The sequence below is a fragment of the Erithacus rubecula genome, assembly GCF_903797595.1.
Source record: "Erithacus rubecula genome assembly, chromosome: 14".
In the NCBI taxonomy this organism is placed as follows: Eukaryota; Metazoa; Chordata; class Aves; order Passeriformes; family Muscicapidae; genus Erithacus; species Erithacus rubecula.
This window is the reverse complement of record NC_136666.1, coordinates 13,187,544-13,208,869: the sequence shown is the minus strand read 5'-3', so window position 1 is coordinate 13,208,869 and position 21,326 is coordinate 13,187,544. Positions and strand designations below refer to the sequence as shown.

The window sequence follows — 21,326 nt, the reverse complement described above, 5'->3', positions numbered from 1 at the left end:
TGCTGACAACAGGAGCCCCCGCGGGCGGGACGCGCTCAGGCCGCGCTCCCTCAGGGCAGTGTGGGGGGCAATGGCTCCGTGCTCCCCGCTCCCTCAGGGCAGTGTGGGGGGCAATGGCTCCGTGCTCCCCGCTCCCTCAGGGCAGTGTGGGGGGCAATGGCTCCGTGCTCCCCGCTCCCTCAGGGCAGTGTGGGGGGCAATGGCTCCGTGCTCTCCTCACCCGCAGGGCTGCCCCGCTCCCTCAGGGCAGTGTGGGGAACAATGGCTCCGTGCTCTCCTCACCCGCAGGGCTGCCCCGCTCCCTCAGGGCAGTGTGGGGAACAATGGCTGCGTGCTCCCCTCACCCGCAGGGGCTGCCCCGCTCCCTCAGGGCAGTGCGGTAGTGATGGCTCCACGCTCCCCTCACACGCAGGGGCTGCCCCGCTCCGAGCGCGGAGCTCCAGCTCCACCTCCCGGCACAGCCGGAGCAGCGGGCGGGCCCGGGGAAGCGACTCCGCCTGGCCCGGCCCTGCCGCCCCTCACGGCCGGCACCGCCTCCCGTCCCGCCCCGGAAGGGGCCGCCCGGGCCCGTCTCTTCCGGGGGCGGTGGGTCCGGCATGAGCGACGTGGTGGAGCGGACGCTGAGCGCCCTGCCCGGGCTGCTGGGGCAGCACGACCCGGGCGCTGGCCCGGGTGGCGCCGGCGGCCCCGGCAGGGTATCGGCCTCCTCCCGGCTCGGCAGCCTCATCCGGAGCATCACGGCGCTCACCTCCAAGCACGTACGGGCTGCGGGGCCGTGCTCCTCTTCCTCGGCCGCGGGGCTGGGCTGGGGGCCCCGGGCGCGGCGTGTCCCCTCGGCCGCGGGGCTGGGTCGGGCTGAGCTCGGGAGCCCACGATAAACCCTCCGGTAACCTCCCCGTGTTTGTGGGCGGCCGCGTTGTGCCGCTCTGGGGCACGGGCTGTGCTGGAGGCGAGCGGCCCCGCACTGAGGTGCACAGTGCCTCGGGGAGAGCCTGGGGCACCCTGAGCTGCCCCGTCTCCTCTGACGCTTCTTATTCTGCTGTGGAGTCTATGCGAGGCTAAAAACAAGTTTAATTCTTCTAGGAAGAAGAAAAATTAATCCAGCAGGAGCTAACCAGTTTGAAAGCAACAGTTTCAGCCCCCACCACAACACTTGTAAGTTCCGTTAGTGGCTGCAGGCTGTGGAGCAGCACACCAAAAGTGAAGGACAGCAGTGTTCTCACTCTTTATGACAGGTGGATGTGCAGCTTGTCTGCATTACAAATGTTCAAATCATCAGCATTAAGAAGTACCAATATGTATAGTTTTGCAGCATGGTTAAATAGTGAGAACACTGTGATTCTGTTTGATGTGAATAAACTGAACCAATACAACCCTACTGTCATTCTATAGTTTCTTAAATACTGCCAACAGCAAAGCTGGGTGATGAACTGCATCCATCAAATAATGCTCTTTGGAGGCTGACATTGTTCTTACAATTAGTTAATGCTCTGTAATAAACTGTGCTTTGTTGAATACACTATTGTCATATCTGAGTTTCAGGAGATGATGTATTCTGGTTTGAGTTAGTTAATACATATGTCAGTCACATGAGTGAGGATCTATGAAGGGAGAAAGAATTTTATCTCTCATGTAGTGAGAAACCATCCTAAGTAAGGATAGTAATTGGTAAAAAATAATTTGTGTTAATAAATTATTTGTGTGATCATCGTAATGCTTCAGATAATATTTTTTATGTTACCATAGTTAATCTACTGTTGATCACATGCATTGTAATCAAAGTAACTTTTTTAGGGGTAGAATAGGGGTAGTTCTGTGGTTTTTTTAGCAAAAATTTAATGCTACTTTGCAGAAATTCATGGCAAAGAAAAGGTAACAAATACTGAGACTTTAGAAAATGTGTGAATAGCTGTGTTTCTGTGAGATAAACTTCTCTGCTTCAGTAGAGCAGTGAAAAAGAGTGTAAAACATGTCAGACTTAAAACTTTCAATCATTTGTTTCTGGTATTTCAGAGACTGATGAAAGAATGCATGGTGAGACTCATCTACTGTGAAATGCTGGGCTACGAGTCTTCCTTTGGATACATCCATGCAATCAAACTTGCCCAGCAAGGGAATCTTCTGGAAAAGAGAGTTGGTATGTGCATGGAGCTGTAGCCTTTATAATGTTCTCAAACTCCCAGTTTTTCAGGATTTATAATTCATGTCAAATACAACCTACTTAAAATGATCCTCTACTTTCTTGGTCTTGTTTCATGGTCTGTCACTTTTTGAAATTATCTAAATCCTTAGCTTGTGAGGTGCTCTCTGTGTGCTTGCAGCACAGAAGGCAGAGGAAATTAATTTATTTTGAATCATCTGTTCTTTCATTGTTTTGAAGTACGACACCAGTAAACAAATAATTTAAGAGAATATTTGTTAAACACATCAGACAGAATATTAATTTTTGTCTGGTTTCTTTTCCAAGTACTAGTGTGGGATTAGACAAAGATGGTTCTTTCTGTTTTGGTGCTTCTAGGATTTTTTTTTCTTTGTTTTAGAAAGAGTTATAGGGAATGAGGCAAATAAGGAGGCCCTTACAACATAGAGGCAGAAGTTCCCAAAGTAATCTTGGAGACTGGTTCAGATTTCTTTGAAATTTCACAGTATTGGTTTCCTTTCCTGCCAGTGTGGCTATTAATTTATTTCCAATAGATGTAGGTTGAAGTATCTGTCAGCCTGTGTCATCCAGAGAATTTCTTTGCAGTTGTTGATTCAGCTGCCTAGTGAAGACCTTTCATCTGGGTCATCCACTCAAGTATTGGAGTTTCTGAGAGAATCCATTACAAGTGATGTATTAAAGTTGCCTTTCCCTGAGTAATGAAAGCCAGTGTACAGATACTGTGGTAGGGATTATGAAATTTTGTCTTCACTAAACCTGGGAAGGCAGGTGATAAACTGTTTTGAAGAAAACTGATTTCTGTAAGTGTCAAGAGCCAGTGTGTCTTGTTATTAATCAGATTGAGACCTTTCCTTACTAGTGCTCTTCTTGAGAAAGGTTTGGTGAAGCAGCACTTTTTTATTTTGGTTTTAAATGTAGGTTGCTGCAAGTTCTCTGGACACAAAGTACCCTTAAGCTTTGATCTGATGAAAGGATGTTATCAAGAGAGTGTCAAGAGAGCTGGTCAGGAAGAGTGACTCGTTTACCCAGTGTGATTCTCGATTCAGGAGAGTGAGCTGTCCCTGTGTGTATGTGCTGAGCTGATCATGGCCATCATCATAAGCAGATAGATCAGTCTGATAGTCCAGACAATACAGTTATTCATTTTCAGTTTGTTCATTTTGATCCCCAAGCCCTGTATAAACCAAAAATTCTCTGAAACCTGTCTCTGAAATGCAGTTCTTGATGTAAGTTGTAGCATATTCTCTCCCTACCCCTCACTTAAATCCCTTAGTTTGAAAGCAGAGAGGGGCCTTGGAGAAAAAAGGTTTCTGGCAGGTTTCTTTTCCTGGGTTCTGGAATGGTTTTCTCATTGTTAAGAAATAACAAAGGAGTTCTTGGCATAGGATGGTGGATTTACTTTTGTATACTCAGAGTTGAATGTAAAATTTTTATGAAGAGTAGTTTTACTATTTGAAAAAAAAAAAGTAAAGTAACATATAAGAAAGTGCATTTGTGTTGTGGAGTCTGAAAGTAATAGATTTTTCGTTGTGCCAAGAATACATTAGTTTTCCAGGAAGTAATTTATAATATTATGGTGCTCTTGACTGTTCTTTAGCTATAAAAGCATTGTAATGTCTCTTACTTCTTACAGCTGAGCTGTTATTTGCTGAGCTTTACTGCAACTTAAATGTAACTGTTTTGCCTGGAAAAAGAGTCTTGTTATTTAAAACATGAGCAACTGTTATCCAAGGGGGTTTTTGTTGGGTTTTTGTAACTGTTAACTGTTAACTGTTAACTGTTAACTCTTCATTTGTTACAGACATTCTTAGTTTCTGTCATAAAGTTGCTTAATTGCTTGAAAATAGTAATGAAGGCTGCTTTCTTTTCTAGGTTACTTGGCGGTTTCTCTATTTCTACATGAAAATCATGAACTGCTACTTCTACTTGTGAACACAGTTGTGAAGGTATAGTGTTTTTGTAAAAAAGCAAAGAGAATCTTACAGGCACAGGTGTGTTTCCATGTGCCAGGAGATGAGCCAGTGGGGAAGACATGGTTGAACAGAGAGCTTTGGCTGGAACTTGCTGGGGAGGCTGTGGAGTGAAAACTGGGACCAATTCTTCTGTTTGTCACATAACATCTTAGTACTTCTATATTCCTCTCTTAAAGTTGCTGTTTCTTTGATTAGCAAAGACAATCTGAAATGGCTTTCTGTGTCTTTTTAATTTAATCTTGATGTTTGTGCTCTTGAAGCCATATTTTAAGATTTTTTTTAGAGGAGATATGCCCTAAACTTTACTTTATAAATGTACCAATTGTGTACATTCTCAATTCCAGGAGAAGCCATGCATGCATATTGCAATAGCTTTGGCTTTTAGCTGATAGCAACTATCTGTTGCCTTCTCTGAGCTCATCTGATGACTTTGACAGAAAATAGAAATACATTTTGGGGTGCCACTGAAAATCTATTGCTGCTGTCTCTTACATGGAGCAATTAGGATTTATTATAACTTTTTCTGTGTAATGTTTACTTTTATACTGCAGTAGGCCAAAGTCCCAGAAATTTTAGATTGAAAGTGATGCTCTTTTTGTTGCTGTGATTGAAAACTGTTTTATAATATTTAAAAAATATGGTGTGAAACTCACAGAGAACTAAACCAGAATAAGAACTGAAACTTACCTGGGAGAGATTAAGAAAGCAAGTTATATCAGCTGGAAATCTCACACATTTAATTTGTTTTGAAAAATAATTTTAGTCTTCATAACTTCATCTTTTTTTTGGTTTTGTTTAAGGTTACAATGAGCTATACCTGCTATAATTGTATTTAGGGCAGACTGAAATTTTTAGTTTTGTAGAATGTTACTTGTAATTTGTATTTACTTCTTAGGAATTAGGTAATTGGCAGTATTATTGAGCTTCCTCATTTTTAAAAATTCTTTTGGCTAGATCAAAAGCAGTAGAGAGAGTACTATTGAATTCTGTAGGAAGTGACTCATCTCTCTGATCCAGATAGGACTTAACATATTTTTGCAATAATTTCAGTAAACAAAAATTGATTGTAGCTCTACATGTCAATGTTGCACACATCTAAAATAAGAATGCAGTTCTGTAAGACAAGTGTGAGGAGCTGCCTGTTCCTTCTTCCTGTGGAAGAGCCTGATGAGCTCAGTGAGAGCTGACTCCTCTCAAACATGAGCAGGATGCTGGCTGTGGGTGGGCTCTCTAGGGGGATAGGTACAGTCTGCTTGTGCAAGATTTGGGGGATGTCTGTGCAGAATTTAAAAGTCTAAGAAAAAATTCCTTGTCTTTTATGTAACAGGACTTGCAGAGCACTAATCTAGTAGAGGTGTGCATGGCATTAACTGTTGTCAGCCAGATCTTCCCACGGGAGATGATCCCAGCTGTTCTGCCCCTAATAGAAGACAAGCTTCAGCATTCTAAGTATGTATTCACTACAGAATTTCAAATTTTCTTGTACAGCTGAGTAACTTAATTTTGTAGCTAGTTTTAATAAACTGGTGTTTCTTCTCTCAGTTGGTCTTTTCTGATCATCACCTTTTGAAATTAATCCTCTCCTTATGTTTTTGCCCTTCATTTATTTGCAGCTTGACTGATAGCAATTTTTTTTTCATAGCCAGTGTGAATAGGTAAAAGGAATTGAGTTCATTTGCTGGAGTCCTTTTAGCAAATACACATGAAGAAGTGTTTGTAGGGGAAGCAGATCCAGATCCTTGAACTTCACTGATAGGTTTTTCATAAAGCTCTTTAGAGGAACTGATAAAGATGTGGATACCCTTGATTTGTTTAAATTGTAGTGTAATTGTTGATTAGAAAGGGAATTGCAGAATGAATTATTTCAGTAACTTCTAGACTTGTATTTTTTGGAGCTGTATATATGACCACAGCAGATGAGTCATGGCCTATTTCATTGTTTATTTGGTGGGCATTGTTTTAAATCATCAATCTGACATCCATCCCTACTAGGCTTTAAAGCTGGCTTTGTCACTTCCTTAGGTGGTATTTGTAAAGTCATTTATTACCAATATTAAAACACGGGTTCTCATCTCTACAAATCACAATGTTCTGGGATCTAGCAAGTATTTTGTAAAGTCAAGTACTTAAAGTACACTTGTTTTGTTAAGTGTAAATGTCATTTCAGGGAAATTATCCGAAGAAAAGCTGTTCAAGCTTTATATAAATTCTATCTCATTGCTCCTAATCAAGTTCAGCACATCCATGATAAGTTCCGGAAGGCTTTGTGTGACAGGGATGCTGGAGTCATGGCTGCTTCTCTGCATATTTATCTGCAAATGATTAAGGTAGGCAAAGAATCAGAAGCACAACCGAATTTGGGAGATGTTTTTGTTTTCTCTTTTAAATACACAGTGTGCTCTACAAAGGCTTTGCAGAAAAAACTCACTTGTAGTAGTTAAAAAAGTTAATTCATGTGGTCATGTGTTACCTTGTTTCTGACAGTTCTCCATTTAGCTGGACAGATTCACTTGCTGCAGGGTCTGAATGCTCAGCATTGCTGGGTCCTTAGCTGGAGGATCTGAGTCCTACAGTGGGTTAAAGGGAAGTTTCCTTGTAAATATGTTAGACCTGCTCCCTTTGCAAATGTGTGAGAAAAGAGCATAGGCTTAAAGTGAAGAGCTTATAGCTGCTGGGGTTTGAGAGCAGAAGTCTGATTTACAGACATGATGCCATCAGTGTAGGTATTTTGATCTTACTCAAGTTGTGGGTTATTTTTACTTTTGAGTTGCTGTATTGAAACATTTGAATTGTATTTAATTTTCATTATGTAGGAAAACTCATCTGGATACAAGGACTTGACTGGGAGTTTTGTAACCATCCTGAAGCAGGTGGTGGGAGGAAAGCTCTCTGCTGACTTCAACTACCACAGTGTGCCAGCACCATGGTTACAAATTCAGCTTTTGAGAATTTTAGGGCTGTTGGGAAAAGATGATCCAAGGTAACCAGATTTTTCTCTGTAATTAATAATTTGGAGGTACAAAGAGTACAGAAACAGCCTGCACCTCATAGACTGTAAGAGGCTTTCAGTGTTGAAAGTCTTGCACATTTGTTTTTAACCAAGACAATGAGCAGATTAATTTCTGCAAAAGTAGTTTCTTAGCTTTTGGATTGTCTAAACAATTGATTGTTGTGCAATATGACTGAAATGTAATTTTACTGGGACTTTATTGCAATGTTACCAAATGACAGTGAAAATCTGGAGTAAAGCTGTTTTAAAGAAGTGCTGTCATTTTGTGAGGACCTGGTTGTGTGTGATGTTTTCCTGTTGACCTTTTTATTTATGCAAACAGCAAGGGAAGCATTTTTATTCTTATAATATGGCAAATGTTTCTTTTGAAAGCTTCAAGCATCCTGTTAAATGCCATTTAGAATCATGTTATAGAGCTCTGCTGTGTTAAAGCAAATTTGTGTATATGAATAATGTGTTATAGGTTTCTATAATAGCTTTAAACTGTTTGGCAAAATAAGACTACATGCTTATTAGTGCTGTACTTAATTGTAAATATTTTCTAAAACAGGACAAGTGAATTGATGTATGATGTTCTAGATGAATCTTTAAGAAGAGCAGAGATTAATCATAATATTACATATGGTGGGTAAGGCTATTTTATGTAATTATCAATATTTGAAAAGATAGAAAATGAGTAGTTGCTTGTGCTAAAGTATTTATACAGTACTTTTGAAAAATCTAATTATAGTCTTAATATTAGTTGTTTTCTTAAGTGTCCAACTAGTAAGTAGTAGCATAAATGATACATTTCTGTGCAGCATAATTTTTCTATCATTGAATTCAAACACATCTATATACAGGAAATTTGTTTGGCTCAGAGGCCTTTATCCTGTGTTTGCATCTACCCTGCTCTTAAATACAGAAAGTCAGCAGCTTCATGAAAGCTTTTGTTGGACATTGCTTAAGTTGAAATAAGCAATGAAAGAAAATTCTGCTGATACATCCCTGTGTGTTAGAATGCTTTGATCTTCACTGCCCTGAGAAAGGCAATGGTGTGCAAGGACAGTGCCAGTTCTTTGGAGCTGTGTAGGGCTTCTCCTCTGGGCACAATTAATAAACATTTCACCCCCAGAGTTCAGTGATAGTGCTGCCTATGAAAGGATGCCTTTGGTATATGTCTCAGTTGAAACATTGCAGAAGGTTCATTTTGGTAGAAGTTCATTATTTCATCAGTAGAGGAATCTGGTTTTGTAGCTACTACAAAGCTAAAGGAATAGTTGCATTGTTAATATTTTTCCTACTAAAAAGTTGAGCAATTTTTTCTTTGTCTTCTCCCCAGGTCTTAATATCTCCCCAAAATCCCAGTTCTGATGCTCTAGAACCCTACCTTTAAGAGCTGTTTCACTACTAAAAAGCCTACTACCCTAATTTTTTTAATGTAAATAAGGCCCTGCAGATGTGCCAAAGTCCCTGAGCTAATGGAATGGAAAGAGAATTGAGACACTCTTAAAACAACAGAGAGTGGTAAAACAAAAGAGGAACATGGCTCACAGCTGTAGATGTCTAAAACCTACATCATACATATGTTGTAAAGCATGGTGTAAGCTTCATTTCCATTAAAAGGGGAGCTTTGGGGGAGTATTCTCTTTTAGTAAATAATAAATGAGAAAGCATCTGTCAGATATTTAGAGTATCCAGCTGATTGCTTCTGTTCTTTTAGACAAGAACATACAAGTTATTGGGAGCTGTGTTGACTTTTAATACAGGCTATTTGCACTTGCCAAGAGTTGCACATTGAATTTGTTTTGAGCACTTAAAGGGACAAAGAAGCCAGTTAATTATGATTTGTACAAGGACATAGAATTTAGATATGTAGTTTTTGTTCCCCTATGGCAAGCATTTTATAAAACTGTAGTTGATAATCCCAGATAAAAGAAAAATGTAATTCTGAGTGATTGCTCTTTTTTATAAAAAGTCATTAGTTATGGCATTTTTCTTGCAGGCAGTTTTGTGTGCTAGTCTCTCTCAGATTTAGTTTGTAATGGCTAAGGAAGAGAGGGGGTTGTCTATTGGACAGTTCAGTTAGTGACTGAATTACAAGAACAACTGAAAATTGCATCATTATTTTAAGCCTTCATTAACTTGGGAGAATAACTTGGTCTGAATCTTTGCCTAAATTGTTGCCATAAAGGAGTAATTACTTTGTTGTGTATAGTTCAGTTTACTTCTAGATTTTTCTCAAACTACTGTAGAAAGCTTTTGGGTTTTTTAATTCTGGTTTTGTGTTCTGATTTTTATTTTTTTTTTTATACCAAGAATGTTCTTGGGAAGATTTTGACTGTTGGTAGTAGCTAAGAAATGATATGAGTTATTAAAAATAATTTGTCTCAAATCCTTTATAGCTGCTTATTGAGTTTCTGAAGACTGTCTTGGTCCAATGCCTTGAGCAGCTGTAGGAGACTTCAGGGTTGGAAGAACTTTAAGGACAGAAAGTTATTTGCACAATGGCAGGGGCTAATTAAAACATGTACTAAAGGAGATAGACTTTTACCTGCTTTTCCTTCTGTCAGATGATGCTCTCTGGTTGGATTCAGTGGGAGTGGGACAGCACTGCCAGTCCTTGAGGAACACTGAGATTGTTTGTTTGTTAAAAAGTTTTGGATTACTGAAATATTCAATACACATTAATTATGTGTCTTCTCCTCCTGCAGCCATCTTGTTTGAATGTGTCCAAACAATTTATACCATTTATCCCAAATCTGAATTACTTGAAAAGGCTGCCAAGTGCATTGGAAAATTTGTTTTGTCACCCAAAATTAATTTGAAATACCTAGGTAAGGATGCCTGATTTCATTATGCTGTCTTTGATTTGGCCATAGTGGTGGCATTGCCTTACATCATTTGCAATCTTTTACATTCCAGGTTTGAAGGCTCTGACCTATGTTATCCAGCAGGATCCAAATCTGGCACTGCAGCACCAGATGACAATAATTGAATGTCTGGACCATCCAGATCCCATTATTAAAAGGGAGGTCAGTAAATTTCTAAGTGTCAGAGGTTGAGTTAATTGTTAAGGTTTTGTAAAATGAGTAGTGTAAAATGTTATGTTTCCATAATTGTGAGAGAGCAGTTTCAAACTCTATTATTGTGACAAGCCCTGTAGATAAGCAGTGTATTTAAAAATAGCTGCTCATTTTGGTGTACTAAAGCTGTTGTTTGCTTGCTTCCTTTTTTTGAGTCATCAGAACCAATTCATTTTTTTGTGCTTTCTCTTTCAGACTTTAGAGCTCCTCTATAGGATTACAAATGGGCAGAATGTAATTGTCATAGTCCAGAAGATGCTTGACTACTTAAAAGAAAGTAAAGATGAATATGCTATCATCAACTTAGTTGGCAAAATAGCAGAACTAGCTGAGAAATATCCTTTTATTTTTCTGAACTAGTTGAGAAATATGTTTTTATTTTTTCTGAAACTTGTAAGTCAGAGCTCAGATACCTGTAGCATTGATATCTATCAAAGCATCTTTCATGATCTTGTGAAGTAGGAAGTGTTAAAGCTGTGCTTTCCATCCTTTCAAATGCAAAGGAAGTATGCAAAAGAAAGTACATACAAAAATTGCTATAGTATTTCTTGTATTTCACTGAGAGAAACTAATTGCACACAAATTTCAGCTTTGGAATTTAGCATTAAAACCTTGTGTTTTAAGTTCAGACTTTGAGTCTTTATACCACTGCATAGAGAGAAATGTCTCAGTGCTAATCAAAGTGCTGTTTTGTAATTGTGGGATTGATCTTCCCTGGTAGAACTTTTCATTGGTGAATGGATTTTAAGAACATTCATTAACTGTGTGTTTTCTGGATGTGTCTGAGAAGGCAAAAGCCAGCTTTCAAAGTTAGCAAAGGCTGATCAAAAGTTAAATATATTTAAAAAAAGCAGTGAGCATTTCTGTGGAGTGCTTCAATCTCTTTTTGTAAAATTGTAAGTCAACAGCAAAGCACTGCTGAAAAGAACTGGTTTTATATCATTGATCAAGTGATGCTGGGTAAACAAAAGACTGTATAGAAGCCTAGGACAGGACAAGTGTGAGCTGAAAATAGAGTAGGACAAATGTGAACATACCTGCTTCTGGTGTGTGAGGCCTGCATAAACTCAACTTCTTAACAGAGAAGTAACCTAAGATTTTTCTAACTGACCACCAGTTTTCATGGCATTTACAGGAAACACTTTCTAAAAGGTACAGGAATATTTCCTCCTTAGTTAGATGGAACTGGTATTTGCCCATCAGATCCCCAACTTACTGGGGAGATGACAAGGGGCATTCCTTAGGAAATACACTAAATAAGAAGGAAAAAGTTATGCCTTAGCATTTCATTCCTTAACATCTGGACACGTATGCCCCTAACAATGAGTGGTTCATCCAGACAATGAATGCTGTGTTCTCAGTTGGAGGTGATGTTGTGCATTCTGATATCCCAAACAACTTTCTAAGGCTGTTGGCTGAAGGTAACTCCCTGCATCCTCTGAAGAATTAGACATGTTCCTTAATAATCTGGGGTTTGTTTTTTTTTTTTCCTTTTCTTAAAATGTACTTTGAAGTATTTGGTAGGATATGTTATTTGTGTTTCAGAGAAACTGCTGTTTTCTATCTAGGATTTGATGATGGAGAAGAAGATCTTCAGCTCCGGATGTATGCAGTGCAATCTTATTTAGCATTACTTGAGGAGGAAGATAAATTGTATCCACAGAAATTCCTTCAAGTTATGAGCTGGGTAAGGTAGACACACGGTCAGAATTCCATACACAGATTGGAGGAAGCTGCCAAAAGTTATAATGCTTTTCATAAATATTTATTAAACTTTAATTTTTAGTTATTTTTACTTGGAGTCAAGCTAACATGCTGAAATCCATTTTAGTGACCTCTTTGGTGACTGAGAGCTATTAACTTGTGGTTTGTGGAAAAACTGACTTGCTCCCTTTAAGGCAGGGGACTGTTGGAATGGCTTTGCAGCCACCTGAATCTGCCTGCATACTGAGAGACTTTCTGTCTTCATCCAGATTAGCCAGATGTGCTTGTGAAATGCTCTTGTAGCCCTGCAAATGACTGGCCAAGTGCTGTGCTGGTGTTATTTGATACCTGGGGAGGCTTCAGCTCCCACCCAAGGGAGTGCTGCAGTTTGAGGCAGTGGTGTTTTATCAGGGCCTGGTTATGTTTAGCTTTCTTTTCAAAACAATTATTTGATTTTTAAAAAGCCAAAAGTTGGAGTCTGTTGAGGTAAGTGCAAAGGTCAACCTCAATCCTTTGACAGAAAACACAAAAGAAGTAAAGTAAAAACACAAAAGAGGTAAAGAAGTAACTTGGAGCATGTTTAAATAATAGTTTCTTGAATGTGAGTTTGATTTTTTGTTCTTTACTACTGTATTTTCAAAACTGAAAGTACTGCTCTAAATGCATATTTTGTCTGTTCTTTGTGAATAGGTGTTGGGAGAATATTTCAGTCTTGTTACAGATGTTGATCCAGAAGTTATTTTGACAAAGCTGCACAGTCTGCTGAAGAAGACTTTTGTTACTTCTGAAACTAAAACATGGATAATGGCTGCAGTCACCAAGATAGCATCACACACCTCCTGCTCAAAAACAGTGGATGAACTGGTCCAAGAACTCAGCAGCTCTCTGGATACATGCCTGAGGCAATATGCCTTTGAATTGAAGCATCTGTGTGAAGACAAAGCACTGATGAAAAGCTTGCTTCCATTTGATGCTAGTTGCACTGACCTGGTGGTAAGACACAGGCCATGTGTGTTTTTCATGAACTTCTTTGTAGTTCAGGGGGATGAATATTTTGGTGAAAAGGTGTTTTCAAAATGAATGGTATTTGCAGTTCTCACTGGGTGCAAGTCTGCTTAAAGTGAGTTTTCAGAAACATTTTTCAGGCATATGGGATGAATCATAGTGTTCTGTACTGAAAGATAAAGAGCCATGGTGTTTTAGTTAAGTAAGCTGGAGTAACTTGTAGCAAAATTATCATTTCATACACTGGTTTATTTTTAGTTGTCTTTTGTTTTTTCAAAGATGAGGTAGGCCTCCTTTAGTGATACAGTACTGCTTTTGGATACAAAGGGTTTGCCTCCTATTTAAAACTACTGATTTTGACCAGGAAATTTCCACAATAAATGATGGAAAAGATTCTGTCCATATAGCATCTTAGCTGGATATGGGAGATGTGACATGAAGATCTTGATTTGCTGATAAGACACAATATTCTTGTGGTAACATCAGGCTCACATAGAGCAAATGTTTTCATTGCCTTTTCATTCTTTGTAATTCTGTGTAGGTAGATGCTTCCTTATCTTTTCTGGATGGGTTTGTGGCTGAGGGACTTGCTCATGGTGCAGCACCATATAAGCCTCATCACCAGAGACAAGAGGAGAAACTTTCTCAGGAAAAAGGTGACAGTTTACTGCAATTATTCAATACTGGTTAATATTTAATATCTAATAAGTATTAACAATTAAAGTGTACAGTTAATTTATCTTCTTAAAATAATAGTATCTTATTGCAGCTCTTGTCTGTAGACAAGAGCTAAATTCAAATTAAATTTTAGTTCTACCTCTGTCTAGCTGATGTATATAGGCTGTTGATCTGCAGGTGAGAAGGTCTTAGTGTAATCCTTTCTGGACTATAGAATTTGAAATTTATGAGGATTATTAAAGTGAAAGCCTGAAAAGTCCAACAGTACAAGGAGATATATATATATATATATATGTATATATATTCAACACATAGATTTCATTCTTGCTTTTTTTAATGCCTCTTTGTAATTTTAAAACTGTCTGTCTTGCAGCTCTGAATTTTGAACCTTATGGATTGTCCTTTGCTTCAAGTGTGTCCTCCTCTGGTGTCACTGGCAGACAGTCCCCCACTGGTTTATCTTTTGGCTCTGACACATCTGGGAATAGTGCTGAGACAGGGCACAAAGAGTGAGTTAATTTGTGTTTGAAGTGAAGTACATTTAAGCTTCTCTTCTTGTCAGTATCCTGGGTCTGTGTTGCTCCCTTGCCTGGAACTAGAAAGAATGCAGTTGAACTTGGAAACCTCTGTCACATAGGAAGAAGATCAGGTGGGGGCATGTGTGTAATAACTAGGAAAACAGCTGATGTGTTCAAACTCTTCTTCCACTTTCTTCACAAACTGCAGTTTAGGTGATGGTTAATGCAGTAAAACTGGGGCAGGATTGCCTGATGATTTCATTGTTAACTATTTTTTCTGCTGTCTTTCTTTTTCTAAAGATAAAAGTGAGGCTAAGGTTTGCAGTGTAAGATGTTCTTTTTATTTTTAATGCATATCCATATCCTTTTATTTTAGTGAAATTCCAGATCCACGGTTTCATAGAAATTAATAACTTCATTTATACTCTGCTAAACTGCTATGCAGGAAAACTGCTATACAGGAAAGCTTTCCAGAATCTTTATATTTTCCTGCTCACTCTTGTCTCTCAAAGGACCAAAGTAGTGAATGGTGTTTGAGTGTTGGTATGTTTTTATGAACATATTCACATGGCTGGTCCTGCTTTGTTTTGTTTGCCTTTTTAGGACAAATACTCTGAAACTTGAGGGAGTACGCAAGCTGTGGGGAAAAGAAGGTTACCTCCCAAAGAAAGAAACCAAAACAGGGAAAGGAAAGGAGCCACAAGCAGTGCCTTGTGGCAGCTTGTTAGCAGGGCAGGTGGGGGAGCCTCCTGCACTGCAGCCTGATCCAGCTGCCAGCCTGTCTGAGGAAGACAAAGAGAAGCAGCAGTTAGCATCCACTTTGTTTGTTGGGCTGGGATCAAGTGCTGGTGTCAGCCTGGTAAGTGATTCTTTTGAGACTTAACAGTTTAAAGTTTACTTGTGGTCTTATTTAAAATTATAGATACTTGTATGCAAATGGAGATGAAATTAGTGATAAGACCACACCAAGTCATTGAAAAACTATTGAGAATTGCTTTTGCAGTGTGATATTTTATTGAAACCTGAAGCAGCTCGATGAAGCAACCTCTGAGGCAGATCTAGTTTGGTAACCAGAACTTTCCTCTGTGTACATGTTGTGCTCCAAGTTTTAGTGTCAGTTTTCCTGAACAACTGTTCCTTGACTCAGCCTTGCAGAGCTGTCACATTCATTTGGGTGTAAGGCTAGAATTTGACCCTATGTCAAGACCATTTTTAATTTATGTTTGGAAGTATGTGGAACATAAAATAATTCACTATTGGGTAATATTTTTAAGACTGGCATCATATTAGCCAGCTCAAATCTTAGCACTGGTTAACCAGAAACTACTTTTGCTTCTCTTTAATAAGTTTTTAGTTTAAGACAAGCTAGAGTCATTCTTGCATTTTAGGCTAATTTAATACTCTGTAAAAGATACAGCAAACCTGTGGATCCCTGGATGTTTGGAATCTATTTGTATTTGTTGTCTGTTTTGATTCCTTGGTCCTTTCTCACTGCTGCATGGTATTAACAGTAACACAGCTGGTTGCTAGGGACTTTTCCACCTTTTTTTTTTCTCTTTCCTTTTCAGATGGGCAAACCAGACACAGCTACTCAAAAGTTCAAAAGGAAATCAAAGATAAATGAAACTCAACAGTTGAGTGAGGAGGCATCAGACTTGCAAAACAGTGCTGCTTCAGATTTTGGCCCCTTACTTGACACAGTACCTATTAATATGGAAGACTCAGAGGGAAGTATGCACACAAGGTTAAGAAAAGCTTCCCCTTGTTCTTCAGATAATGTAGAAGACAATTTAGCATTTGAAACACCTCAGTCCCTCAGAAAATCTATGCTGGATGACAGACTTTCAGCTAACAGGCTGTCACAATCATCTTTGTTTGCTGATAGTAATATTGAAATTTTTCAGCCTTCTCCAAGTGCTCAATGTGAAAGTGCCAGTGAAACACCATTAGTCCCTTCCTTACCAGAAGAACTTGAAGAGCTTCCTCACTCTGAAGTAGTGGGACTTTGTCAGAGTGATGCCTTAGCTCTGCATTTATGTAAGGTGTGGACAGATGACTCTCTGTTGCTCATTGTTTTTGTTTCAAATAAAACCACTTCAGCACTTTGTGCTGTGAACTTAGTATTTGAAGAAACAGAACACTTTCAGGTAAGGAACTTTGTTTCCATTGTATTTTCAGTTCACTTGGAACTTCCTGCTTTTTGCTTGCATTTAACTGTGCAGCGTTTGGTTTAATGTGACAACCATGACTTTTTCCAAAGTATTTTCTTAAAACTGTGGTACAGCTGTTACATATATTTTTAAAAGGAGGTGAAAGAAATCTCACTATGAGTTTACTGTCATTGTCTATAAAAGTTACCCTCTCACTTTTTCAATTCACCTTGATTTTGTTTGCCTCTATATAACAAATATGTGTGATTTTTCCATTCTGAATGCAAAGACTAACCAAATGCTAACCTCACTGGTCCTGCCTGGAGTGGTGTGGTTCACCTCACTGTAGCTTTCTTTTGTCTGGGTGTGACTATTGTGCTTGTGCATTCATTTGTATTTACCTGATAGGCAAACATGATGCTTTCCTGACACCAAATTTGTGTAAGCTTCTTTCAGGTTTTTTTTTTTTTTTTTTTTTTTTTTTTTTTGTTTGTTTTTGTTTGTTTTTTTTTTTTTTCCAAAAACATCAGTCATGGTTCACTCTCATGCATTTAGTTGAGGGTGCAAAGGATTTGGTCAGTTTATTTTTTTTACATTGGCTACATTAGGGATTTAAATATGATTGGTAAAAACATGTTATAGTCATAATCAAAACTTAATTTAAATATTTGGAAAGACAGTTAAGAATTGCAAATTATGACTATGTACAGATTTTGCTAAAAGAAGCACAGAATTATTAAACAACTCAGCAAGTGATAACCAGATGAAAAGAGTTAAGCAGATTGTTTCTTTTAGAATTGACTTAATTAAGGAGCTGCTTATTGGTTATGGAGTCCATTTCCTTTCAATTTCTGACTTGAATCAAACTTTGTCTTGTCATGGATAGAGTGAGCATCTCCTGTCTAGATTTCTCTTGTATTTCACTTAAATTCCCACTCAGCCCACCACCATGGATAGAATTTCTATTACTAATTTGTTTGGAGAGCCAGGAACTGCTGAGTAATCTAGAAATCCTCCTTTTTATTAGGGATGTTTTCTCAGCTTCTTGATTTTAGCATATAGCTTGAGGTATGTTGTGATGCTGCTTGCTTGTTTATTAGTTTATGTTGGGACTGAGCTACAGAATTCAGGTGCTTGGAGCAGCTCTTTGGGGCTGGGAGAAGCCACTTGTCAGAGATTTAATTTCACTGGTACTATGCATCTCATAGAATGTTTGTAGGTGTTAATGATTGATTTATCCTTCATGAGGGCTGAGAAATGGTAGCTCTGTTCACTTGTCAAATACTCCAAGAAAAATCAACAGAAATAAAAGGTACTTACACAGTTTTATAGCTGTATCTGAATCACTTGCACAACTTGACAGCATGACTTACATTCTTTATTCCTTTTATGACACTATATAGATTTTGGAGAGTGCCACCTCCCAGTTTCCTGTAATTGAAGCTCAAAGTGTGGAACATTGCCAGAAGGGCATGAGGATGAACAAAGTCTGTACACAGGCAATTCTTTCTGGCTCTGTTGGTTACCAGTCAGAGATGGAAACTCGCCTTGAATTTTCAGTAACTTTATCGCTGATGGACTTCATCAGGTAAATAAAATAAGCTACAGTTTTTAAAAGCACTTGTATTCAGCTTAGTATTAGACAAGGGCAGGATAATTTGGGTATTGACTGTGAAAATCTAAGGTTTCACCTTGAGCAGCTAATTCAAATCTGAGATGGCTGGTAAAGATAATAAAAGGTTATTTTACATTTGCAAAACAGGGGTAAAGTTCCAGCAAGAAGTACAAATGCAGGGAGAATCTTGACAGTAGCTGTTTTTGAGGAGGCTGACAGAACAGAGAACAGAAGGACATGATGCTTTAAAATATGACATAATGTAAACATGTCAAGGGGAAACAAGTGGTTTGAGTACAGAGACCCAGAACATTGTATGAAAAGGTTCACAACTTTTGCAGAGGAAGAAGAAAGCTCACTCTTTCCATTTTTGAACCCTGCATTTATTTTAGGAGTAGGAAAGAAGCAATTGTCCTTTGTCCAACAGACTTTTCTTTTGAAATGTAATTTGAAAATAATTTTTTTTTAAATTTAGAAATCTAAAGCAAGGAATAGAAACATTTTTAAAATGTTAATCTGGAAAGAAGAAAAGTTTGATTAGACTAGTATGTATTTACTTACTGTGTGCTCTGTTGTCAGTTGCTTCTGTATATAGAGTTTTTTTGAGACCAAAGATGTTCTGATTTATATATATTATTTGGCTGAGAAATGTGGTGCACTTCCTTTTAGGCCAATGGAAATGACTACAGAAGACTTTGGGAAGCTGTGGTTGTCCCTTTCCAATGATGTGAAACAGAATATAAAAATGTCATCTTGCCAAGATTCCTTTTCAGCAGCCCTGGATACACTGCAACAGAAGCTGAAACTCCACAGAGTTGACATTATAGGTAAGTGGAATACTGTGGGACTGCTCACAGGAAAACAAGTGCATGGAAGACAGTATCTAACAGGTTAGGGCAGGGAATGTTTGGGAGCATGGTAAACAGGGGACTGGTGTCCCATGGACTTTGTTTGCCTCACTCAGGGATCTTGGGAAGGTGATGTAAGGGTACAAATGTTCAGCAAACAGTGGATTTTACAAGGGAGAAAAGTTGCACTGGGAAGAGTTTTGGGTAGGACAAAAAAAGAATGAAGCTGTATGAAGCTGGGATTTTGGCAAGATTTCTGAATGTGTGTTCCATGAGTTAGAGGTAAGAGCAGAGGAAAACAGCAGACATGGAGTGTGAAAGATGCATTTTCTGTGAAGTCTGCTATAGCAGTTGTTACTTGCTAATTGTTACTTTGTTTTTCCTGTGGTTGGCAGGAAATGAGGGAATCCTGGCCTGCCAGCTCCTTCCCTCTGTGCCCTGCCTGCTGCACTGCCGGACTCACTCAGGGATGCTGGCCCTGTGGTTCAGGTCCCCTTGTGCTGCTCTTCCAGATGGTTTGCTCTATCAGTGTCAGAGGGTGATGGAGGAATCCTGAGAACAATAGTGCCTGCCTTCATCTGTTTGGTGTGTGAAAGCAAATCAAACACTTATGCACTTGCACAGATAATTACCAAAGCTAAACTAAGACACTGCTTCTTCAAGTATTGAAAGTTTTCTTCCAGGTGGCAATGTCCAAGTGGACTTGTGGGGGAAAAATGGTGACCTAAATTACACCTGCAAAAACATGCTCAGGACTGTACAGTACATAAAAGTATTGTTACCTGTGTAAGTGAAATGTATATTAATTTTGTTGTAAATGACTGAAAGTATTTATTTTTATTACACAGCTTTTATAGATGCCAACACTTATTCTTCATGGCAAGAATACTTAAATATGATTTTGAAGAAAACATATTTCCATTATGAGGTCAGACTTGATCAGTTATCTTAATTTTATTTTGATAATTTTTCTAAAGCTGTTTCTAAGCACTGCTGGCAACAAGACCCATATTGGTGGTTATATAGAATAATTTATGTAGCAAGAAGTGCATGGTTTTAAAACAGTTAAAAGATTCTAGGGATCAAAACACTTCCCATGATCTTTGGTATTTACCATGGAAGAGATAACATCTGAATAGGTTTTTGATAGGAGCCAGGCATGTTAAATTGTTTGGAAGCACCTTCTGGGGGATTATCTAAAACCCTTCAGGTTAGTTCCTGTCTGCAGTTCTTCCTGCCTCTAATTTCAGTCTCACTCCCTTTCCATAGGGGTCTGTGACTGTCTCTGAGTATTTGTGCCTAAGATGAAGTTCCATGTGGACCAAATCAGATGACTGAGCTGGGGCACTTGGCTGTGGACATGTTGATGCCTTGATTGTTGGGTAGTGAACATGTTCATTGCTTTCCAGTCCACTGTGTGAACTTAATCTGGCCAAAATCCCTGTGCATGAAAATTCACAAGGGGAAAGCTTCCCTTTTTTTTTTTTTTACTTTTAATTATTTATAGCCTTGGTATGACTCATCAAATGTCTGACTTGCAGAGATGTGGCTGTGTTGTGTGTGCATGGCTGGGAACTGCAGCAAGGCATGAGGGATTAAATCAGAGCAGCAAACGTGGAAAATGTGTCTGAGCAGATTGTCTCCTCTTCCTGAAGTAACCTCAGAATCTTGAAAATCCAGCAATCTTAATTTATTTAGATGCTAAATGAAAAGTAGCACTGGTTAGTATTATTTATAGCTGGTCATGTTTTCTGTTTAAGCATCCAAGATTGTACACTCAGTTCAGATGTGGTGTAAAGGGATTCTGTGGTGGAATTCTCTCCTTTGTGTGTTTAATAGTAACAAGGAAACTCTTATATTTCAGCAGTACTGGTTCTCACCTGATAAGCACTGGTTGTAAAGGAAAATAAAGTATTCTTTTACTTTGCTGATGTTTTGGTAAACGTTCATGACATTGTTGTAAGAATGTTAATGTGCTGGTAGCAATTTTTTGTTTAAGTTGAGCAACTTGTGTTATCACAAGTAAGATCATCCAAGCAAAGTTCCTTTTTTATTGTTGTTTCAGTACCCTCTTACTGAGGAATTTAAAGTGCACTGAACCTGTAAATATATTTAATGTTCTGCATACTTTAATGTTTACTTGGCACTTCAAGACAGTTTATATAAATGAAAACTGATTTATAGTGGAATAATTTCCAGCAGATGATTTCCCTGCTGGTAAATCAGACTCGTGTTATGCAATTGGACTTCTGTAATCATAGGAACTCTAATACCAATATCTGTTTGTGGCCTATGCATTTAAACCATTTCAGCAAGGAGATGTTCAATGTCCTGGTCTTTAAAGAACTGCAAAGACAACAATGCCTTCTGTTGTTAATGTAATGCTGTCTGTAACCTTTTTCACTGTATGGATAGTGTATGTTAAGGTGTCAGTATTCTGATTCTAATTGCTTTATGGTAATATCACTTAATGGAGTTTGCAGGGAAGTGTACCTGTGTCAGTCTTTATTTTTGGATTGCCCAACAAATACTGTTCTGAATTTATCACCATATTTACATTTCTTGCAGTTTAATAAAATTCAGTTTTATTTAAAAAAAT

At 38.6% G+C, this 21,326-nt stretch overlaps 1 protein-coding gene across 2 annotated transcripts; it reads left to right on the top strand.

Annotated features, from left to right (window-relative positions):
• Positions 1 to 550: 550 nt before the first annotated feature.
• AP4E1 (adaptor related protein complex 4 subunit epsilon 1) lies at positions 551 to 21,326 on the top strand. 2 transcript variants are annotated; one of them, XM_079318001.1, is made up of 21 exons: positions 551 to 758; positions 1,084 to 1,155; positions 2,014 to 2,137; positions 4,034 to 4,107; positions 5,462 to 5,583; positions 6,302 to 6,461; positions 6,948 to 7,114; positions 7,695 to 7,768; positions 9,838 to 9,960; positions 10,049 to 10,158; positions 10,405 to 10,544; positions 11,518 to 11,630; positions 11,778 to 11,896; positions 12,604 to 12,906; positions 13,460 to 13,574; positions 13,970 to 14,105; positions 14,718 to 14,973; positions 15,683 to 16,261; positions 17,668 to 17,852; positions 18,549 to 18,706; positions 19,123 to 21,326. In XM_079318001.1, the coding sequence occupies exons 1-21, from the start codon at positions 597 to 599 to the stop codon at positions 19,281 to 19,283; spliced, it is 3,453 nt and encodes a 1,150-aa protein (XP_079174127.1). In that variant the 5' UTR covers positions 551 to 596; the 3' UTR covers positions 19,284 to 21,326. The 2 variants fall into 2 exon arrangements, with proteins under 2 accessions (XP_079174127.1, XP_079174128.1); XM_079318002.1 differs by having other exon boundaries at positions 633 to 758; positions 1,088 to 1,155.

What these genes read in the sequence shown, in the direction of transcription:
- AP4E1 (XM_079318001.1), top strand. Translation starts at nt 597, where the DNA reads ATGAGCGACGTGGTGGAGCGGACGCTGAGCGCCCTGCCCGGGCTGCTG. An exon ending in TTTATCTGCAAATGATTAAG is followed by an intron (nt 6,462 to 6,947) that starts GTAGGCAAAGAA and finishes TTCATTATGTAG; the next exon opens with GAAAACTCATCTGGATACAA. An exon ending in TTGGGAAAAGATGATCCAAG is followed by an intron (nt 7,115 to 7,694) that starts GTAACCAGATTT and finishes TTTCTAAAACAG; the next exon opens with GACAAGTGAATTGATGTATG.